We start from the raw sequence: 23107 nt of genomic DNA on the forward strand, positions 1-23107 counted from the left end.
TTACCTGCAAATCGAAAAAAGACTTCACAAATAAAATCATCATTAACAGGATCTCAGACACCTCAAAAAGAGTAAAAACAATGTTTTCATATTGAATGATTCAAAGTTGTTTCATTTGGCATACAAAAACACTTTAAAAAGGAATGAAGCAGAAAAACTTGACAGCGCTGCCGATTTCCAATTTTGTCGAGAAAAATTGTGCACATCATCTGTACATATACATAACACATTCTGCTCAGTCCATAATTTACAACAAACAATTGGCCTAATTACTTAACAGGGGTGTAAATACATAGTTGATTCCTTGTACTCAAAGAAGGAAAACCTATGCAAACTAGTGACAAACGAACCCAACCCCCCTTCAATTCCCAGAACCACCTGCCCCAACTTTCTCATCACTCCTGACAGAAAGAACAAATATTTACTCCCCCCAAAAATGTACATCCAGCAAACAGCAAATTTGTATAACCACTATAACTTTTTCTGCTACCCGTAATCCTTTCCAAATGTATCTCTGTAAAAAATCAATCTTTCAAATCATTATTTGTTCTTGAAGAAGTTGAGATCCCAACGACGCCACAAACCATCCATGACATTACTTGTTGGATTCTTTACAACAGTCACAGTAGCTTTAGTACCATCAACCGTGTCAACACTGGACGAACTTTGATTGCTGACGGACTTCTCACGATGAGAAGTTCCATTGCATTCCACTTCTTTCGCTGATGAAGTACTATTAGCTGGAGTTACTGATACTTTTTTAGTATCTGGAACTTGGACTTTGGCGTCTGAATTTTGCTCATTAAAAACTATGGCACTAGCACTAATTTCTTTTGAGGGTGTACATTGCTTTGCAGTAGACAACTCCTCTCTAGCGCCCTGCAGGGGTTGAGGAAGTTCTATGACATCATCTGAGGACGCTTGTTCAGCCGGAGGAGGTTTAACCTCCAGGTCCTTTAAAGATTCGAGTACTGCTTTCATTAACATCTGATTTTTTTTCACCAGTCAAAATGTCAAAGCTGAGGAATAATACTGAAGCCAATACTAAAGTGACGCATTTCTGTAAAATTCAACATACTTACCCTTTCTTCTTCATCTACATTACTAGGAAAATCTGCCATATTATCAAGTGGGTATTCAACATAGTCATCATCATCTATTGATGCAGGAACATTGGGACCAAATGGATCACCATTGGAAAGTTCAAAGCTGATCATTTTTGAAGATGATGGGGCAGAGTAGGTTCCAGTACCTTCTTCCTAAAGAAGAAAAGAAGTATGAATTAGTTATACAGCAACACAATTTACTTTTGCCAACCATACTAACATTTCAAACACAGAAAAGTAACAAAGGCGTCTTTTATCAATTATGTTCTATTGGAGGCCAACTTGCCAAGAAACATGAAATTTCCATAAATTCTTAAAAGCAGGCAAACTATTCTGGTTAGAGTGTGATATTTCATAGTGAATGATTAAATGGAAGAGCATTTGAGGATATAACACCCTAAAAAAGTTTTCACTGTCTAATTTCCATAGTAAGATAAATTTGTAACTTGTGGGATTACCTGGTCTGCAGTTTGGTTATCCTGAGCAGATATGTCAGAAGGGACCTGAACAGAATTAAATAAACAAGAATGAGACATCAAATATAGGATAGAATATTACCAAAGAACTGATCTTTTGGCAAAGTTGTGCTCACCAAAGATTACATTAACTTAACAGACTGCTAATATGGAACAAAGACTTTCTAGAAGAATGATTTCATAAGACCACGTAGACACACGTAGAAGCCTAACCACTTGAATCCAACCAGATGCATTAACTGGGTTAGCACAGCTCACAGTTGAGAGTAAATATATAATCTCTTTTATCCTCAACAGCTCTCCTTTATTATCTCACCCCCCTTATCCCCCATGGCAGAGCTACCTTACTCAAAGGGATGTCAATCAACACCCCTGGGAAATTACATTGTAGATAGGTAAAAAAATTGTCTACTATATGTTGAATTCTCTCGGCTTTTTCGTGTGTATACTTCTTTATATTTTGACTCCCCTTTGTGAAAATTATGGCTCCACCACTGCTTTCCCCATCCACTATCCCTTAGAATTCTCCCTGTAGATACCTACCCCTTCCTTCCCTTTCTGTCACCAGAAAGTATCCCACAAGTATTCTTGCCTCGGAGCACTCCTTTTCCATCACGAGAACCCTCAAGCATCATGGATCTCTCCGCTAAATCTCTTCTTACAAAATAAAAGAAAACATCATATAACCTTCAACAGCATGTTCTCAACCTTGACTTCAGAATAGCCAAGTAATATTCAAAAGGTTCGACGAACATCGAGAAGAAGACAATTGGTATACATAAGGCCAAGGGTCTTCATGATGCCTTATTAGGAGCCATGGTCTTCCCAATGAGATTTCATTTCATCGACATTTTACCGATAGTTATGAACCTCTTCGCAGAGCAGCAAAGACGTTCCTTGGTGCATATGATTCTTGCCGAGGTATTTCAGTCGTCATCACAATGCCAAGAGGACATAACTTCTTTGGCGGCTACATCCTATTCTTACGGATCTGGGCAGTCATTATCAAAATCACAAGAGGGCATAACTTGTTTAGAGGCTACATCTTATTCTTACAGATCTGGGCAATAGAACATTTTTCTCGTGTCATCCGCAGATGTACTACTGCATAGATGCCCATACCAGGATCTGGAGCCACGAGAATCGCCTCAGACATTGGAATGTGCCCACGGGAGAGGAAAAGCGGATTTCATTTTTTACCAGCCTAACTGAAGATTCCATCCGGTGGAAATATCCTTGGAAGGCGGGATTGGCGTTTGTCAAGACGCGGCACTTGTAGTTTATCAAGTTAATCGGGTTAGGAGACATTCAACCATATGCACCTCTTTGAGTTTCGCAACAATTTGGAGTTGTCCAAGATATACTGCTATGGTTGACCATGGCATTTACATGGAGATGGTTATACCTAAATCCCAGCAGCACAGGTAAGGAACTTGCAATCAAAATGGGATTACATGATTGCATTGAACATAGGAGAAGAAAGATGGTGCACGCCAATGTATTACGCATGGCGACCACTGGCTTAACCAAGAGCGCATAGGAGATCATAGAGTTCGCAAACAACCAATAGGTCCATAAGGTTAGAGAAGTACTTCCTTTCATGGACTCACCATGCCCATGTACAATCAGAGAGTTCCTATTTAATACAAGTGGTTGAGGAAGAAGAGGATCTTGAACAGGACCTAGAAGAAGATTAAGAAGAAGACCCAAAAGGGAATACTGAAGAGGAACCAAAAGAAGACCAAGAAAGGGATTCTGACGAGGACCCAAAAGAAGATCTAGAAGAGGATCCCAAGGAGGAACCAAAACAAGATATGTAAAAGACCATAGGGAAGGTTCAAAAACGAGTTCCAACATCTACGACCCGAGAGATGGAGTAGTGATAGACACGGCACCCGAGTATAACCTCAATGAGTCTCCAAAGTACCACTCGAGGCCTAACTATGATATATGAGTGATTATGACGACGACATGATGCTTCAACATGGCCTTAGATTATCTTTCCCCATTTATACTTTATCATATTTCCTCAAAGAGATGTATGATCAATCCCTTTTTGGGTGCCTTGTGGCCACCCATGTACTTCCATTTCTTAGGCTTTTACTCGCCAACTTCATTTGTAAGATCCAAACTTCTTTTGATGACTGAAAGTTATGTTTTGTTCCAAATTCAAAATGTGTTTAAACGGATCATTTATCATCAAACGGATTGCAGTGTAGGCCTACCTCTAGCAAAAAGAGACTCCATATTAGGACACATTTTGAATGTCGCCAACTTGGCGTATATACGTGTTACAAATTTGTTACATCTTTCAACATCTCCCAAACTAACATGGTTCACTTTCTTTCTTTTTGTTCATTATTATTCCCCAAAAGAACGTTGGTTTGTATCGACTTGCAAACTGACTGACTCACGAAACAACCTTCGATCCAACAAGAAGATGACTAACAAAGAAGAATTCAACGTTGTTGCAAACATAATGATACCTATAGAGAACCCCTAGAGTTCAGATATCCAAAATGGCAAGAAAATGGCTCACATGGCACAAGAGCTTGAGATCCTAAGGGAGGAACTACGTCAAGTGCGAGTCTTGGCCAAACTTTTGGCTACCACTTCCCCAACTTTCAAGATGCCCATTTTTTCTCAAAACTAACTTAACTAACCTTCTACTAACTTACCAAAACTGCCTAAACAAACTCAGCATGCTCCTACTCATGGTCAAGCCACACCGGCTTCTCCATCATTAATCAAGACTTTTCTAACCTTTCTACTCAAGACCTGCGGCAATGCATCATATATTTGGGGCAGTCATAGTCGCCCCCTACAAGTCACTTGTTCCATGTGTATATGCCATTGGAGCTCCCACCTTCACAATGCCGGTTGTGGTCAATGTCCTACATGAGGTCAATCAATATGTAGAAATGGAGAATGATGCTCGATTAAAAGAAGATGCATCGACAAACGCCAACTTCATGGTCTAAGAAAGGCGTTAAAGTCACTAAGGGAACAAAGAGCCTTGATTGTGATGACTTATGCACCATCCAAACCTTGATATGGGGTAGAAGCCACCAAAGTTTGACATATTTGATGGAAAGGGTGTCCCTCACAAACATTTAAGGGAGGCTTTGTTTCAATTTTAAGAGCATGAACAACATTATTCAAATTTCCAAGGAGAAAATGTAGGGAAAAGTAATTTTTTAAAAAAAGTTTACATGATTGTTGACATGGATATTTTGAGTGATCGTGCAATTGCATCTTTTTCATGGTGGGTAAATAATGCAGGTCTCTCCTTCAATTTGTCGATCATACCAACACTTTAAAGAGCCTTCAATGAGATCATAGACAAATTTGGAATGAAGCCCCTACTTCTCATGAACTTTAGAGGTCCTTATCTATCAAACTCAAGTGGAAGAGAAAAAAATGTGTAGGATAATCATGTTGAATCGATCAAGTTTGGAAGTTCCATTGTGATGAATAAGTGGACGGCAAGAACTGAAAAAATGATCATCAATGTGATGGTGAATTCTCCAAAAGGAAGTGTATTTCTCGAATCTATTGATGCAAGCAATTCGTCTACTGATTCTATCAAAATGTTCTCCTTGTTTCAAGACACTAAAGAGAAGACTGGGGCAAAAAATGTTATTCAAGTTGTTATAAATAATTCGAGGGAAAATGTTGAAGAGAGAGTTCTCGCACATTTATTGGACTCCATGGCAGCTCATTGTACTGTCTAAGGGAGCAAAGTAGCAACATCACCTCGTCATCCCTAGATCTACAACTGCCTAGTTGGACTTCTTGTCATGGGTTTTACCTTGGACAACACCATAATAATTTTTTCATCTTTATCTTTCCCACTAACATGCACTTAGCATGTAGTTTCGACCACTTTAAGATTAAGCTCATCTAATGATGGTTCTTCAATACAAAACTTTTCCATGAGTAAGAGAGTTAATAACTAGAAGAAGTAAGAATGTCAGAACTAGAATAAAAAATAACCTCACTTTTTTTTCTTTCTCAATCTCACGATCATCCCTCCCTTTTTTCCTATCTTAGGATCCACCTCTTCTTTTTACACTTGACATCACATTCTCTTCATACAACAGATACTCTCATTTTTTCGCTCTTAGGATGTCAACATACACTCCCTTACTCCATTCATTCTTCTCAAAAAAAAATTCATTGTTGCCTCTATACATTTATGATCTTCATAAACTTGTGATGGAGTTGAAAGTGTGAGCTAATGTTTTCTCCTATTTAGCTCAAGAGAAACTCTATTCTTTCTCCTATCATGAGATGCATTCCAATTAAATTGTCATGGACTCCCAAGCATGATATGACAATTTTGCATTGGAATAACATCACAAAAGAACATTATCATAATATCTCACAATGGTGAAAGAAATGCATTGCTTAGTAAGCAGAAGCTCATCAAAATCATTTAACCATTTTTGCTTTTAAGCAGTGTTTAGGGAAGCAAGAAGCGGAAAAAAGCGACGGGGCTCGCTTCACAGAAGCGAGAAGCGAAGCACGCGCTTTTTTTCGTAAAGCGATATTTAGTATAAAAATAAAAAATATTAAATAATTGAATGGAGGTAATATATTCTTAGATTAAAAGTAAATAGGTGGTCAATAATCCTCATAAGTCATAACATATAAAGCAAAAACATAATTAAATCACAAAAAAATCAGTCGCAGCAGCCTCCTAGAGAAAGAAGAGAACTTACAGCAGTCGCAGCAACCAAAAATTGGGGAAAAAAAAGTCGCAGAGCAATCACAAAGAAGAAGAGAAGAAAAGAACTTATAGCAGCAGTCGCGACCTTGCAGCAGTCCAAAAAATAAATTTGAAGTCGCTGTGAAGTCGCGTAAGGATTTCAGAAATTTAAAAAAAAACTTGCAAAATTTTTAAGAAACCCTAATTAGAACTTTTTCATGCTTTCGCTTTTCTTGCGCTTCTCACTTCTATAGCAGAAGCGAGTGCTTTTTCAATGTCCCAGCTTCAGGAAAAAAAAAGCGCAGGGGATGAACTTCGCCTCACCCTTGCACTTTAAGCATGCTTTTCCTCGCTTTTTATAACACTGCTTTTAAGAAAGTGTGTTTGATGCATTGTAAGTTCCAACTTCTTCACCAAGTATGAACTCACCACAATAGCACCACTTGAACTAACAATAATCATAAAGGAAATTTTACCTTTTATCTCACACATCGAATGAAAAACATATTTCCTCCTTAATCAACTATGGTGACATTAATATCATCCAATCGTGTGGCTATCATAAGGAGGCTTCCACATGTTAGTCGCACTTTGGTCACTTAACTGCCTCCCATATGAGTCCTATGTTCATCACCACGACTTGTTACATCTTCAAAAGTAACAAAGATCACTCCATTTGGCTATTTTCCTCTATTGATTTCTCTCTTCATTTTTTCTTCCGCTCAAATTACTGCCTTTGGCTGGTACCTTTAGGATTTATACATAAACCCTACTAGTAACAAACTTTTCTCGTAGTTTTCAATACCAATAGTAGTAGTATAATTCTCTTAGTATTTTGTTCTTTGATTTCTATTGTTATCTATTGTTCCTTGTACTAAGGTTATCATATACTTTTGTTGTTACAACTATCCCTTTAGCAAAATGTTGTCTTGTTTTCCTTATTTTTGCCATAGCTTCTTCACTTCCTTGTTGTTCTCCATGCTTACTCATTATTTGTCATGCTTCCCAAACTGCTTTGAATTGTTGTCTTCGAGCTAAGAGTCCATCCGAAACAACCTTTCTATATTTTGACCTGAGGGTCTATCCAACCTCTCTACCTCCATAAGATAGGGCTGAGATCTACATACACACTACCCTCACCTTACCCAGTTGTGCAGATTGTTGTTGTTGTTTCTGCAATATCATTCATTGTCCATTACTTGATTGAAAACAGAAAAATCAATCTTAAATTCTTAACCCTCAACTTTTCACTGTAACAGATGATACATTTGATTTTTCATTACTCATAGAGATTACTAAAGCTCACCACAGCTCAATGATTCTGCACTTTGGTTTAGCTGCATAGCTAATTTGTGTACTTCCCTACGGTTTTTTGGATTTGCTCATCGCTCCCATGTTTTGGGATTAATCTTTTCTTTCCTTAATCAGCTAATTTGTTCAAATCCATATTATTGTTATTGTCAAATTTCCAACTGGATTAATTTAGAAAAAATACGTACTGGGTACGATTATCTACATCTAGGCATTGAGCTAACCTCTCTCATCAGCAAGGCTAGTTGGACTTTCATCCTTGGCCTCATACTTGTGAGGTCTTAGGCCTAACTCACACCCCAAAGCTAGCTCAGGGGGAGGAGGATTGTCCAAGCCTTATAAGGAGTTCAATCTCATTAACCACCAATGTGGGACTTTTGTCATTCTTTAACACCCCACCTCACGCCCAGTGCTTAACATCTGGTACGTGGGCAATTTTGATTTTGGTGGGCCCCAACATCGGGTGAGACGCTACTCTGATACCGTGTGAAATTAGATCTTATGTCTAAATCACACCTCAAAAATTAGCTCAAAGAGAGGAGGATTGTCCAAGCCTTATAAGGAGTCCACTCATCTCATTAACCCCCGATGTGGGACTTTCGTCATTCTTTAACAATACACATATAGATAAAGTTCACACAAATGAGACATATTCATGCTAGTGGTCGAAGAACAAGTAGGAAGGAGGGTAAAATGGGTTGGAGCATTGAGGTGGTATACCACGTGCCGTCCACATCATCAAAATGCAAGTGCCACATTGGATTAGGTGTCCCCCTTGTACAATACTAATGGAGGAAGGGTATATTTGAATCATTTAGGTAGCGGTAATGGTATTTTCGTACAGATAGTACAACATAGGGCAAAATTTGATCCTTTTAGCATAGTAAAGGGACTAAGTGATCCTTTTCATGTATTTAGTTGTCTCCAGCATTCAGTAACTACACATTTTCACCCATACTCCTTTTCAACTTGAACAAGGAATTCAAGCAAACGTGGCCGCATATAAATTTCTTTTCCATTGCTTGAATTTGTCCTCTTAAAAACCCGGATTTTCCCATAATCTAATGGAGCTCATGCAATCTATTTTACCAATAATCAAAGCAATAACTGGAAGGTTTTTCTGTTACCTCTATCCGACTCATGGGTCTTTTGGAGCGAACCTGCTTTATTACATCTTCGGTGCTACTAGTTGGTGCAGCTGCAACTGATAACAAATTAAACATGTATCACACCCGATAGTATGGCGTGAAACTTCAGAATAAAACCCTGTTTTTCCTTTTCTAAGATGAAACTGAAGCAAATGAAACACCTGCGGCAAATTAAAGAGAACGGAAGAGTAATACCATCATGGACATCATCCATATAGTCCAGTTCATGGACTGTACTCCAACTGCCCTGGAAATGATTTAGAATACAAATCCATTGAGTTTTATGAGACTAACTCAGCAGTTCCTCACACTTGAACCAACAATGACATGATTATTGGTAGAACTATACCTTGCCAAAATAATCTTGTGGCATGTCAAAGAATGCAGCACCAGCTTCATCCATTGGTGGTTGCAAAACATTGTTGAAGAAGATACTTATAGAATCAAAATAAAACTGTGGGCGCGGAGAGTTGTGATCACCCTCAAATTTTATAATATTCTTGTCTCCCTGACAAAATTAAAAGTACAATAAAAAATAAAAAAATAAAAAAAGATGGGATATACTGGCATACGCCATATGTGGACTACAGCAATAAATACCAATTACAATGATAAGTAATGTAAAAACAAAAGAGAACTGCATGAAATCTTATGTTCAACACATTGCAAATCAATTTCATACAGTAAAAATGTTCAAGAGAACATATTGTCATATTGCTTTAGTGTATTCAACTTACAGATAAGAATGCAAGTGTATCAGATAGAATATACATAGGTGCATACAAAGGAACTAACTGTCCAAACCTATGCATCTACTTCAAGAAGAAAAGGAACATTAGAAATGCATTCAAACACATAAGGTATGTAGAGAAAAGAACAGAGGAAAAAAATTATCCGTTTCTTTCCTTTTACTCCTTTCTCCGGGGAGGGGGAGGTATAAATTAGACAATTACCATGTAAGCATCAAATACACGATCTGAATGATGGGGCTGTATAAAATCATCATCAACACCATGACCCAGTAAAACAGGAACAAAGCATGACTTTGCAACCTACATAAAAAGTTAGCGTTAAGAAAAGATCAAAGCTGGTAAACAAAATTGTGCTAAAAATAAAATGAACTGTCATTTCTGAAAATGCACCCCCAGGAAAACCAGGAATTGGTCAGGAAAATTTCCTAAAATATCTTCACTTGAACACTGTTCATTATCAATTGCTGAACGTTTTCAAACATAAAAAGAAATAGCTTATATCATGAAAACTCAATACGTAAAAAAACTTCCCAAAGGAAATACCTTAATTGTGTTCAACTCAGCTATGTCAAACTTTGCCTTTTTTAAAACAGCTCTGCGCATATATTGGATTGCAAATTTCACCTAAAAATAACAGAAAAGGAGAATGTTTGGAAAGAGTGATGAATTAGGAGAAAGAAGAAAAGGAGGCCACACTCCTTTAGTTGCAAAGAGAAAATTTGAGAATAACCCAAGAAAAGAACACAAAGTAAATTTCAATCTGCAACAGAGATTTCAACTATAAAACATTACGGTGAACTTGGGTAGCCGTATTTTGTAAGTGTCTACAAGTTCGGTCATCAAATCAACCAAATCAGAGAAGGGACTGTCTAAAACCATTCCAGCAATGGATGGATCCTCAGCACCGTACATGAGGCTGCAAAATCGATATTTAAGTCAGTCACTTCAATACTGCTGCCACTGAAGCACAATGTTATAGGTATAGATAGATAATACAGAAAACAAAGAGGTAGAGAGGTTGCATGCACATGCACTCTGAAGTAGACAATCTTGCGCACAAAGCATCCCATTTTCTCTTGATATACCTAATCAAAAATAAAATTCTCATCTAATGAGAACTTTGGATATCAAGACCATTTTTGACGATTCACCTGTTATGGTTGATAACTACTACGTTTGGCCAACCAAACCTTTCTTGAGCTAAAGGCAACATAAATGGTGTGACGAATAGTAGTGTAATACAAATTTCTGATCCTAAAATATTGAATTTAAGTATGTTTTGCGACATACTAAATATTTTAGTAATACAAATTATGTGATCCTAAAACACATTAATTAAATATGTTTTGGGAGATTTGACATGTTTAACTTGTCTCATAATGCACCTATGACTAAGGTTGTGAATGCCTAAGATCTAGTGTTGTCAAAGGCGCGCTTAAGCCCTGAAGCGAGGCTCAAAACGTGTTGAGCACTTCGCCTCGCTTTATACGCGCTTCAATGTCGTCTTCCTCTAAGACAAACTTTCCCTTGCCAATAAGCCTCTTATGAAGAAGTGACACCAAACAATTGATGTTTCACTTTATCATAATTTTTTCTATTTGTCATTCATGTTTGTAATTATTACTCTTCGACTAAACATATACATTTGTATGTTTTTTCTCCCTTTGAGCCTTTTTTCATTAAAGCCCGCGCTTTATTTGCACTTTGCACTTAAAGCCCCCACAGACCTTAGAGCTCTTTTGCGCTTTTCGACTTTGATAACACTGCTAAGACCGACCACATCATAGAACAAGACATTTTGAATTTAAATACATCTTACTAGGAGCACAAACTTCTGGTCAAAATAATCATATACCAGAATGGCCTGTTATGGATGTAAAAGAACTACAACTAAACAATGTTCTCCCCTATTGTGGATTTGGTATGCCTTCAATTGTTCGATATTTATAAATGTGACACTTTCCTTCTGGGCCATCTGGTCGCAACATCCAGTACTACTACAACGTAAAAAAACTCCACCAGTGTCTCATATTAGTTCAAGAAATTAAAATTCAGGAAAGCAACTCCAAGCCTTATATTTCCCTGGTTGTTCAACAATTCGGATGACCAGCAGGTTATTCAATGAGTAAGGATCTAGATACTTCTCCACTAATCCTTAACTTCATAATAAGATATTGTGCTTGCCAGATCAAGATGCTAACTCCATGCTCACTGCTACAGCTCATTAAAAAATTTAAATACTCTCTTCAACACAATCTGGCGAGTTTACCCCTTCACCTAGGGTCTGCTACAAGATACCAGTCCCTCTTTAAGACGTTATATGGCCACTTGACCATCAAAACAAAAGTTATTATGTCCACAACACAATGTTCTGTCGTAATCCAACAAAATGTAGCAACATTTTTCTGTAGTCCATTCAAAAAAACAAAAGAAAAGTGGCACATCAACTCCTGCCACTGGCACCAATAACACACTGATGATCCACCTGTTGTACTCTATAGCCATCCCTGCTGCAAAGAATCTAAAAGCAAAGCAGTGAACATGAGGCAGCATGATCAACGTAAAAGCAAGGAAATTAGATTACCTAGTAACAGCACCCATTGAACGGCCCCACAAGCCAATCAAAGAAACATTGCCATCTGTCCGCAGATATTCAACCACAGCTCTGAGATCGTCCTTCTGAGAAAGAGGCAAAAAGTGTCGAAAAACCTTACTAGTAGAGGGAACAGCAGCAGGCAGTTGTTTGCAACAAGAAGTAACTAAACAAAGCATCCCAATAGAAGTAAAAGATTCTGACACAAATCATGGCTCAGAATTAACATACCCCACCTCCCCCCACCCCAAAAAAAGAAATCTCCTCCAGAGTCAACCCACACACCCAGCTTGGGGTGTGAGGAGAAAAGAAGTAAGAGCATGTAGGGAAAATATTCTCCATCTTCTTTTGCTTATAACAGGGAGTAGAGGGGGGAAAGAAGGAAGTATTTGAAAAAATAATAATAGTTACGACAAATATGGTCCTTTCTGTTAGGGATAGGTTCAAAATAGTCACTTAAGTATACTCCTGGGCAGATTAAGTCCTTTCAATTTGCCAAAAGAGAGCACTTTTGGTTTCCGTTTGATATTTTTAACAAACATTGTTTGTTATATGTAAAGGGAAGTGGGGGAAAAAAAAAGATTTAACCACCAGGATCACCACACAAAAACTGGCACAAGGCATTGCACCTCAGAAAACAGCACCGGACTCTAGAAAATAGATCAAAAATAGTAGAAATTTTACCTCACATGTGGGTTTTCTCATTTCACAGTTCACGTCAAATTTAAAAGACAATTTGTTAAGTATTTGATGGAGACCAAAATGCTCACTTTTGAAAAACTTAAAGGACCAAAAGTTCTAAGAATATATTCAAGGAACTAGACTGAACCTACACCCAAACATAAGGGATCATTTTTTTATTTTCTTGGAAAAAGAAGGTGAAGTTTATACAAGATGAGAATTCAATGCCATAGTCCTCGCTTTATCACCACCATCCATTCCGTGAGCATTATTTGAAATAACATCCACCATAACAACATAGGTTCAGCTAAACAATCAAATTCTATATTCTTTTTGCTTCAGAGATATCCAGCTCCAACATCCACAAGCTAGGGCATGGAAGAAGATTTACCAGAAACTCATCCAATATATACTTGGAACAAATTATTAGAAACATTCATTATAATTTGGACAAACGATGAATAATCACTGAAAGAAAGGGACAACAAACTTCAATCCACTAACACGCAACGAACAAAAAAGAAAGAAGATAAAAGTAGAAGACAAAGTAAAACTTTTTTTTTTGAGAAACAGAAAATAAAGCAGAACATATTTTAACCAACTAATCAAGCCTAATATCTTTTTGAAAAAAATAATATTCACTTCAATTATCCATTTATGTTGCCTCCATCGTATTTGTTAACATTGGAGAAACAAAAGTGTGGAGAACCCTGACTTGTAATAAAAAGAAGGAAAAGAAATACATAAACAACGCCAACAATGGTACCAAAACCTAAGGCATTATTTTTCACTTGAACCCAAATAGAATAATCATCTACTCACTTCATTCCACCCCAACGTAACGTGCTCTCCTCCAGAAAGTCCAGATCCAGAAAAGTCAAGGGTGAAAACAGTGATGTTTGATGGCAATAATATAATAGCAGCTTCACTGGCATCTGCTCTACACCCGCTGCCAAAGAATCATCCAAAACAACTTCGTGAAAAAGTGAAATCTATATGGAGTCATAATAAAATAATAAAACTTCTCCATATACTTGCTGCGTAAGAGGAAATGTACAGTAATTTTCTAGCATCACAGTGGGAAGAGTGCCGCTTAACCTTCACTAACCTGTTCCCATGACAGTATATCACACAAGGTAGCAGCTTTCCTTCTGGACGAATAAGAGGCATATAATGGCTACATTTAAGAAAATCATCCCTACTATTTTTAACCTGCAAAAAAGCAAGGCCCTTAAATCTAAAATTACCAGATAAAAACTCGAAAGTCAAGCATTAGGTAAACTGTTCAAGAAGATTAGAAATGATCTGACAAGTATGTAATAAGAAAGAAAAATTCTGCATCATCTTAAACATCTTAAACGCTCCGATATGGTAGTCACATAATTCATCATGATAGAGCCCCTATAGAGGTTATGAGCTCAAGTCTTACAGCAGTCCATTTCACGAGCTTGGTCCAGTAACAGTAGTAAAAGCATATTGCTTTTGTATTAGGTAACCACACAAATCGTTGGACTCTACATAACAAATAAGTAGAGAGACTACAAAATCATTTAAGGAAAAAAGCTCACTTTTTTTTTATGAAGGTGGTATTCGAACTAGTTTTTGTGCACCTCGACCAGTTCACTAGGTACTTAGCATAGGTACGGGTTACACTGCTCAACAAAACTTAGGCAGATGGGAAAAAGTCACCTAATGTTCTTTGAGAAAAATAATTCTCTCATTATGGCTATAGAAAGTAGAGAAGTGTGATCTTGTCTAAAAGTGGTCATAGTAAATTTCAAACTTTCAACTGCCAAAAGAAAAAAAAAACAGTTGAAGGAAAAAACCCTCTTAAACTTAACTTACGGTTGGATGATTTTCTAAAAAACTCTACTTATCATAAAACCATGCACATATGTACAATGAGGGCTCGCTTGACTTCAATATAAGAAAGAATCATAGAACCCTGTAGTAAGCAAAAAGGGTTAAAAATGCCCTTAACGTATCTCAAATGGTTCAAACATGCCCTCCTTCCACCTTTTGGTTTAAAAATGCCCTCAACGTTCTTTTGAGGTTTAAAATTGCGCTTTTTAAACAGCCGACTGACATAGCAAATGATGAGTCATTTGATTAGATAAATGACTTCATCTTATTGGTTCACCTAATTTTCAAAAGTCCACCTTAACGACCCGACCCATTTCTTCTTCTTGATATTTCCATTGTCCGCTGCATACTAATCCCCCGAAAGAATAACTAATTCATAAATTTCCTGTTAATTGCTTTCTTTTTGAATGCACTATTCGTCAGAGTTACTGTATGAATTTTAATCCTAAGAATTATCTGTCCGTAATCAATTTTCACCTTTAATGACAGTACCCTACTCTTGTTTATTATAAATCACTATTGGAAAATTTACTATCATAAGAAGCACAAAGTTGATACTAACAAAACTATCTACTAGATTATAAGATGTTAGTTCATAACAGATTTTTAGGATTCTTGTAACCTACTCGAACAACTAACTATAGAAATTTCTGCGGACTACCTTGCATTCTAAATCGAATAAATGTAAGGCATTATAATTCACTACTCTGTTTTCAGTTTTGTATCGAGTTTCTAATGAGGAATTTGAATTCTAAACGACTAAAGTTTCAAGATAGCTTCGTCAATATATGCCAAACAAATTGAATTCAAAAACTTGCTTAAAATAGAACTAGAAAACTTGCAGAATCTCCGTCCGTTATTTATAGAAATACAAGTGATAATCAAATTTGTAGTTCAGTAATTGATTGTCCAGTCATATGCAAAAACATCAACTCGATAAATCTTGTTGAAGAGAAGAAGTTCATTGTTCCAAACATTATTGTTCTTCCATCTTTTCTTCCTGAAATAAACTAGAGAAATGGATAAAGAAAAAGAGTTGAAGGAGGTAGGAAGAAAGAAGAGAACTAGAACTAATGGGAATAAGAGACCCAAAAACGATTGGCCTATCAGGTCAGGTTTTTTAAAATGGGTTTCTACACTAAGTAGGTCATATATTTTGGAATGGGTAAAAAGTCCATGTCATATTTACCATGTCATTGGGCTGTTAAAAAAGGACAATTTTAAACCTCAAAAAAACGTTGAGGGCATTTTTAAACCAAAGGATGAAAGGAGGGCATATTTGAACCATTTAAGATATGTTAAGGGCATTTTTAACCCTTTTCCCGTACTAATACAATGTTAGGATTCTGATACAGAACTTCATTAAGGTAACAAATTCATTCATAATGTTTTCCTCAACAATTAATAAGGTACTCAATTCAAGATAGAACTCACGTGTACTTAGGCACACACCTTAGTGCATAGTGGCCCGAGCCTAAACTAAAGCATAGAAGCGACGCGAAGAGACCTCCCTGAGCTTCAAGGTTTAAGTGTGCCTCAAATGAGCCTTTGACAAAACTGAGTTCTACATTAAAGTTCTTTCTAACTTCTACGAACTCCACCTAATCATCTATACAAGTAGTGGGTTATACTCAAATAATGAAAATGCCAGTGCAGTCGTACAAAGTTGCAAAATCGACTTTGCCTTCTAAAGCTCTACGATTTTTCCAATCTAATATCCATCTAACACCTTGTGCAGTGACTTCTTAAGTTACAAGATAAGTTATTTTAGTGATTGAAAAGAAAAATCTTGCACATCCGATTTCCAAAAAGGTGGAGAATCTTCATCCGAAGACATTTTTATGATAAAGGAAAATTTTATAGAAAAAATAAACAACACTAAGATAATGCTTTAAAAGTTACAGATTGTGCAAGTCTCTGCGATTGCTAACTGGAATCTACACCATTTACAAAGATCAGGTTGCATCAGAAAGGTAGAAAGACAATATTGTTGGGAGTCCCTCATTGGTGAGATTGGTCCTTGCCTCCTTACATGGTCTTGGGCAATCCTCCCCCCATGATCTAGCTTTAGGGGTTGAGTTGGGCTCAAGGTCCATTTCTTTCAATGCACTTATAAGTTATGACTCTCTATTTCCATATAGTCCTAGTGATCATCTCTCACAGTTATATCCTGCTAATGTTCTCTGACAGTTTTTGCATTATTGGCCTCAACCATCCCACTCAAGACATGTTCCATATGGCACACCATAACCGATATGCTATGGAGCAATGGGGTAACAAATTATTTACTTCTTCTCATGGGTCCTTGTATGCATTAAGCACCAAACTATGCAGAGGATGCTTCTTCCTCTTAAGTTCACTGCTCAGAATTGCTCCTCAAGCAATTAATCATGAAAAAGAGCAAACTTTTCAGGGAGCTTTGGAGATCCACAAAGATGAATAAGGGAAGTATCTTCATCCCTTCTCAACAGCCACAAGTAAATAAAATTTCACCTGTGAATTTGCCCCTAATTGGTTCAGTCTATGCCTACTATTTCTTTACTTAGGGGAAATTTTTTGCTTATATATAAGACTTGAACAGTTTATTAAGGTCCTCTATTTTTACAAAGAAAATTAATTAAAGTTTTTATTTTGACATTAAAAATTGAACCAAAGTTCATTAAGCTCCTCTTTCTCCCCTTCTAGCCAATTCTTCGGAATCTAAGGTCCTCTAGTTTTACAAAGAAAACTGAATTAACGTTTTTTTTTTTGACGTTAAAAATTGAACCAAAGTTCATTAAGCTCCTCTTTCTCCCCATTCTAGCAAATTCTTCAGAATCTAAGGTCTCATATTGTACTTTCTCCGTGTAGCACGATATGCAGAAGATTATTATGAGAGTGCTATATTAGGAAGTCATCAGACAATCTGTGTTTCCAAAAGTTAAGTCTTGCCCCCTTACACACTTCACACTAGAAGTTTCAGTAGAAATCTCCCGATCCTTCATTACATGTTTCCATAAGACAATTAAATTTGGCTTCATGATTTGGTTGATCTCCATTTCCCAGATGCAAACAGCATTTCTCTGCTGTGAATTTTCTCCATAACGTGTGTTCCACAATGGGAATTACTTATAACAATTCTCTTGTTGCTTTTCAATACGTCATTCTAGCGGAGGCTAGATAACAAGATGCCTCTTATATGTACAGTGTTTCTACACCCTAAATTATTATTATTTTGAAGCGGAAAGATACAAAGTAAGTTTCTACACCCTAATTATAAAGAGCCAAAGGGATTTAACACATTTCCTAAGATATTGATACTACAAAACAATCGTACAGATTTTTCTCTCAGCTGGTCAAATTAACAAAGTAAAAGTGTCAGCTATTATTTTTGCTTGCATTTGTTATCTTATGAACAAACAGTTTATATTTGAATACACATTGACCTGAGAATTGATTAGCTGACTATAATTCTTTTCTTTTGCTCCCATAGAATATTAGGTGTCTCTACTTGGTTCATTTTCATTCACTCCCATAGAATACTAGATGTGTCTTCACGTGATACACTTTCAACCTACTTGATAGGTTGTAAATATACTCCTAGATCAGTTTCTGGTTGTCCAACATCAACTGTCTCATATTAGTTCTCCAATTCATTACTTGGTTGCTAACAAAGACAATGTCAAATGAAGAACATGCGTGAACAAGGGGAAAGAAACAGAATCTATTTATGAGTAGATAAAACATTGAAGTGATTCAGAGACCTAAATTTTATTGAAAACAATAGGATATTAATCACCAATGTACTCACCTCCAGATCCTTCCTTTGGTACCATTTCCCTTTAAGCATGAATTCTTCATCAAGTAGATCATTTTTAGGGTCATACTCAGCCCTGCAATCCACAGGAAGTAGGGTCTTTAGTTTCAGATTTACATCAGTTATAGTTCAAGAGATTGGAAGAAGAATATAGGATACATAAGTTGTCAAGACATTATGTTATAAGGAAATCAAAAAAACTTTTTGCTTCTGACAGATAACTGATGGTAGTAACCTCAATTATCTTGCGTAGAAACAGATATCTCGCTGCTTCAAGCGTCTTTCTGACTCCCAGTGCATAACAAGCAAAAATTTCTCCAGATTATTTCTGGAAATATCCTTTCCAAAGTTAGTTTTATCATGTACCACATGGATGAATCAGAACCCTAAGTCTTAAGAAATATCTCCTCTTTTAGATTCTTAGGGCCAGAAGTCATCCATTAATACAGAAAATTGGCAAGTGGAAGAGATACAAAATTTCAGAGAGAAATTTCGTAAAATTGAAAAGAGGATTCCCACTATATGAGATGGATATAATTTACTAAATATATAGTCCTCGTCACCTACTCAACATGTTTGCATTTCATAAATAACACAAAATGAAGCTCTTTTAAGTTTATTCCCTCAAGAAATATTAAGAGACACCTCCAAAGTCCAAACTAGAGAAACATACCTTACACACACAGTCATTAGTTCCTATACCGGTTCCAATCAAAACATGCAGCACTATCCAATGTAAGATATAGAGGAAAGGCAAACGTTTTGCAAATTTCCCTAAATTACTGCAGAATTTTCATTTAATGGATGAGAACACTTTATTTTCAAATGTCCAAAGAACATCACACCCTAAAATAAAGACAAACTAATGACCTTGCCAAAACTTCCAAACTTCTAAAGGAAATCCCCAACTCATTGGTTTACACCTACCCATTTAGCACATGAAGTACAAAATAATAACTCCTAAGATCAACAAACCTAAATCAGTAGCACAATAAATAGAACCATAACAAAAGAAGAGCCCCACATCTGCAATTGCCATAAAAGAAAACCCCCACATCAAATTCGAACTAACCCGCATCAGAATTTGGGAAAAAGATTCGAACTTCACAAACAGGAAAACAAAAACAAAAATATTTACACATCATATCAATTGCAATAAACCAAAAAATTGGTCAACTCGAAAAGGGTTTATCAATTCATACCTTGGGGGTCGAATAATGAAGTTGACAAGTTGTTCCATGAGATTTAGGTAACCCAAGATCTTCTTTCTCTCTCTCCCAAATAGAAAACTGTACAAGTTTCTTTGACCTCTGTATATGATTCTTCTTTTTTTGTGTGTGAAAAATTAGGTAAGAAATGGAAGCACCGCTATTGCGGTGGGGAGGGGGCAGATGAAGAAAAGAAGAAGAAAACGAGAAAAGCGGTGTATGACCCTTGGTTGGTTGCGTTGGACTCCATTCGCATTTTGATTCTTTGCACACAAAAACAAAAAAAAAGAAGTCGTCGACCGGCTTGTGTCATCCAACAATATCACGTGTTCCTTCACGCTATTCTTAAAAGAAAAAAAAAATCCAAGTTCATAAATTTGGTGTGGAATATTATCGGTGTATATCTAAGTTTAGATAAACAAGTATAGGGAGTTCTTTTAAGATTTTCAATAGGTGAAGAGCGAAATTAATAATTTTTATTAAATTTAAGAGTGTTTTTAATACTTCTCTCTAAAAATTATAATACAACAATAACAATATATGAATATCACAAACGTAATACATGACGAATATAGTACATGCACACTTTATGTTAGCTTATGGGGAGTGTCACACGGGCAGACTACTTCTCTTCAAATTCAGTGCAAGAGGTTAGCTCATTGTGCGGCAGTCTAAGTCCCACAATTAACTCAGCCTATTCACAGCCTATTCTGTTTAACGTTCTATAATGTTTTCTGTTTTTGCCTTAGATTATTTTTCGATCTTTAACAATGAAATGCACGAATGAAGTACGGCAAACCCAATCTTTATATTAATAATCAAAACTATACAAAGGATCTCACTCGTTAGAACAATAATTCTGTCTCAACTTCGACTTAGGCACAATCACAAGTCGATTGTTGTCTTCGACATTATTTAAAACTCTCACATTTTTCTAAGTGTCTTGGTAAAATTTCAGACTTAATCCTTCATCTTTCACTTCCTAATTTTGCTCAACACTAAGGTTGCGCATTTGTAGACCATGTGACAACCTTGTGTTTTACAATGCATAGTGTTGTGACACATCTCTAACACTTATCAAACCATCAACACACTAAATTAAACTTCAGTTGACACCCCCAACTGATAAAGCATTTCAAATTTTGAATTCAAAAAGAAAATACAAGTTACAATGAATCTAGACACAAGCGTTACAAAAGGTAACTGCCACATGTGTTTGGCATGTGATCTTGGCTGGCTGAATTTCGGCTCTTTGCTGCCATTTTCCTCCACATTTTTGGTGTCAATGCAATATCTATACATTGTATAGTCATTGCCTCATTAAAGTCCACCCGAATCCATCCGCCCATTTTTCATGCATGCGCATTTGTCAACACTTTGTCGATGTCTAGGTCATGCTAACTTTTTATTCACTCGTGTTATTCATAGTTTTCTTGTTACGTTCATTCATATTTTACTATGTTTTAATTTAGCTCAACTCGATTTTTTCGCACTTGATCAAACTGTGTGTTTTCCCCACATCAAACTTGCCCACAACCGATGTCAGTTAGCGCCCATGCCATGCCATAGCATGTTAACTTGTCAACGCCCGTTTCATGCAATGACACTGCGTGACTAATAGTTTTTGGAATCATTAAGTGATGCTAACATACTTAGCCCACATTATACATGATTGATTCCACCCGTACCTTGACCCTTGACAAAGTCATTCAAGCCAACCCTTTACCGACATCGTGCCTATGTAAAAGGATCAATAGGCATTAGTCCATTCCTTAATTAATGTGGGACTTTAACTTACTCTAATATCACATGCACGTCCAAGCTCAACAGGAGTGTAAATCGAGAGTTTAAATAGTGACAGATGTTGCTCTGATACCATGTATAGATATGGTACATTGATCTAATTCAACCTCAAAAACTAACTTATGAGGGAAAGACTAACAAGTGCATAAATAGACCATCAAACTACTAGCGTGCGAATGTGAAACTATAATTCACTGTAACAAAAACAAACAAAAAAACGTCAATGAAGAAAATACGATAATTGCTACAAAAAACAATACAAATGATACAAAAAAATAATAATAATGTCATATGGTAACAAATATGAATAAGACTAATAAATTAAAAAAGGAATCATTTTGTGGAGTTTTTTTTTATTTAATTGTGGGAGTTTTTGACCCACAAAATCAATTGAGGCAGTTTTGAAACTCCCACAATTACCCATGCCACGAGCATATTTGTGATGGTTTAATAGAACCTGGATTACGTCCGCCACAAAATGAATTCGCAATTTGTGGTGATTATTAAAATCAATTTGTGGTTTCGTAACCCCTTAAATATGATTTTTAGAACTTTAATTATTTATTCTTTTGAAATGGTTTTTACCTTCTTTTTTTTACCCTTCCTAGGAGCTCCCACCCTTTTTGCTCCCTTGGTGACTCAAACTAGCAACTTAACTCTTGCCCCTTTTGCTTCATTGGTGACTCGAACTTGCAATCTTTGGTTTGGAATTGAGGGGTACTTACCATCCAACTAACTCCCTCTTGTCATTAAGAAATTTGAGTTTTGTCATTTATAACATAGCATACATTTAAAATATTGAAGTTATAAAATAACATAAATCTTAATTCATGACAAATTGACACAATTAGTAACTTTGTTTATTAACTTAATTTTAAAATTTTAACAAGTGATTTCACATCAAACAAATGTAAATAGGTAATATAGTAATTTGATCACGATTTTATTATTTTTATTTCATATTTTCTTTCATCACAACAACACCATATATATTTATAACATAATAATATTTTGTTGATATAGTATGAGATGAATTTCACATTTTAATAAGTTTATATTCATTAACTTTTAGATAAAGACAAATTTATACATTCGTATGTAAATATAATCTTAACTATATAGTAATTGGGTCTTAATAGAACATCCTAATATTCAATACCTGTATTTAAAGTCTAATATTGAAATTTAAATGCACAACTTAATTATATTTAGATTTTGACATCTTAGTCTTATTAAAAGTAAATTATACCTAGATCATCTCAAATGATTTCTCATTTTAAAGTCAAAATGTGTTACTAACATCCACTTCTTTGAAATATTCATCTTATGAAAATATATCAAATTTTACCGACCTAGTGCTTATTTTTTGTCATATAATTTCCATCATATAAATTTACCTTATATATATATCACATAGGACCTCAATCATTTTTTTTGTTTAATCATTCAATTACATAGTATAGGAGTAACACATTCATCTATTATTGTATTATCTTGAAAGAATGAACCTGAATATCTAAATTGTTTATACTTTGATACCGCAATTCAATTTACAACTTAATTTGTGCTTCTCATGCTAATTAAACATGCAATGCATATAATCAATTGTATTTCTACTTTTCATGATTATCTTGTTTTCTAAAGTGTTTTCACTATTTC

General features: G+C 36.0%; 1 protein-coding gene across 2 annotated transcripts; it reads right to left on the reverse strand.

Annotated features, from left to right (window-relative positions):
• Window positions 1-67: 67 nt before the first annotated feature.
• On the reverse strand, window positions 68-19970 carry LOC101262250 (uncharacterized). 2 transcript variants are annotated; one of them, XM_010324486.4, is made up of 14 exons: window positions 19640-19970; window positions 18432-18513; window positions 13887-13990; window positions 13601-13727; window positions 12089-12183; window positions 10297-10420; window positions 10048-10128; window positions 9706-9804; window positions 9102-9260; window positions 8948-8999; window positions 8732-8802; window positions 1565-1609; window positions 1083-1259; window positions 68-987 (listed from the first exon to the last, which is right to left on the reverse strand). In XM_010324486.4, the coding sequence occupies exons 1-14, from the start codon at window positions 19675-19677 to the stop codon at window positions 541-543; spliced, it is 1701 nt and encodes a 566-aa protein (XP_010322788.1). In that variant the 5' UTR covers window positions 19678-19970; the 3' UTR covers window positions 68-540. The 2 variants fall into 2 exon arrangements, with proteins under 2 accessions (XP_010322788.1, XP_004229458.1); XM_004229410.5 differs by having other exon boundaries at window positions 8732-8808.
• Window positions 19971-23107: the final 3137 nt, after the last annotated feature.

This window comes from Solanum lycopersicum, chromosome 1, assembly GCF_036512215.1.
Source record: "Solanum lycopersicum chromosome 1, SLM_r2.1".
NCBI lineage: Eukaryota > Viridiplantae > Streptophyta > Magnoliopsida > Solanales > Solanaceae > Solanum > Solanum lycopersicum.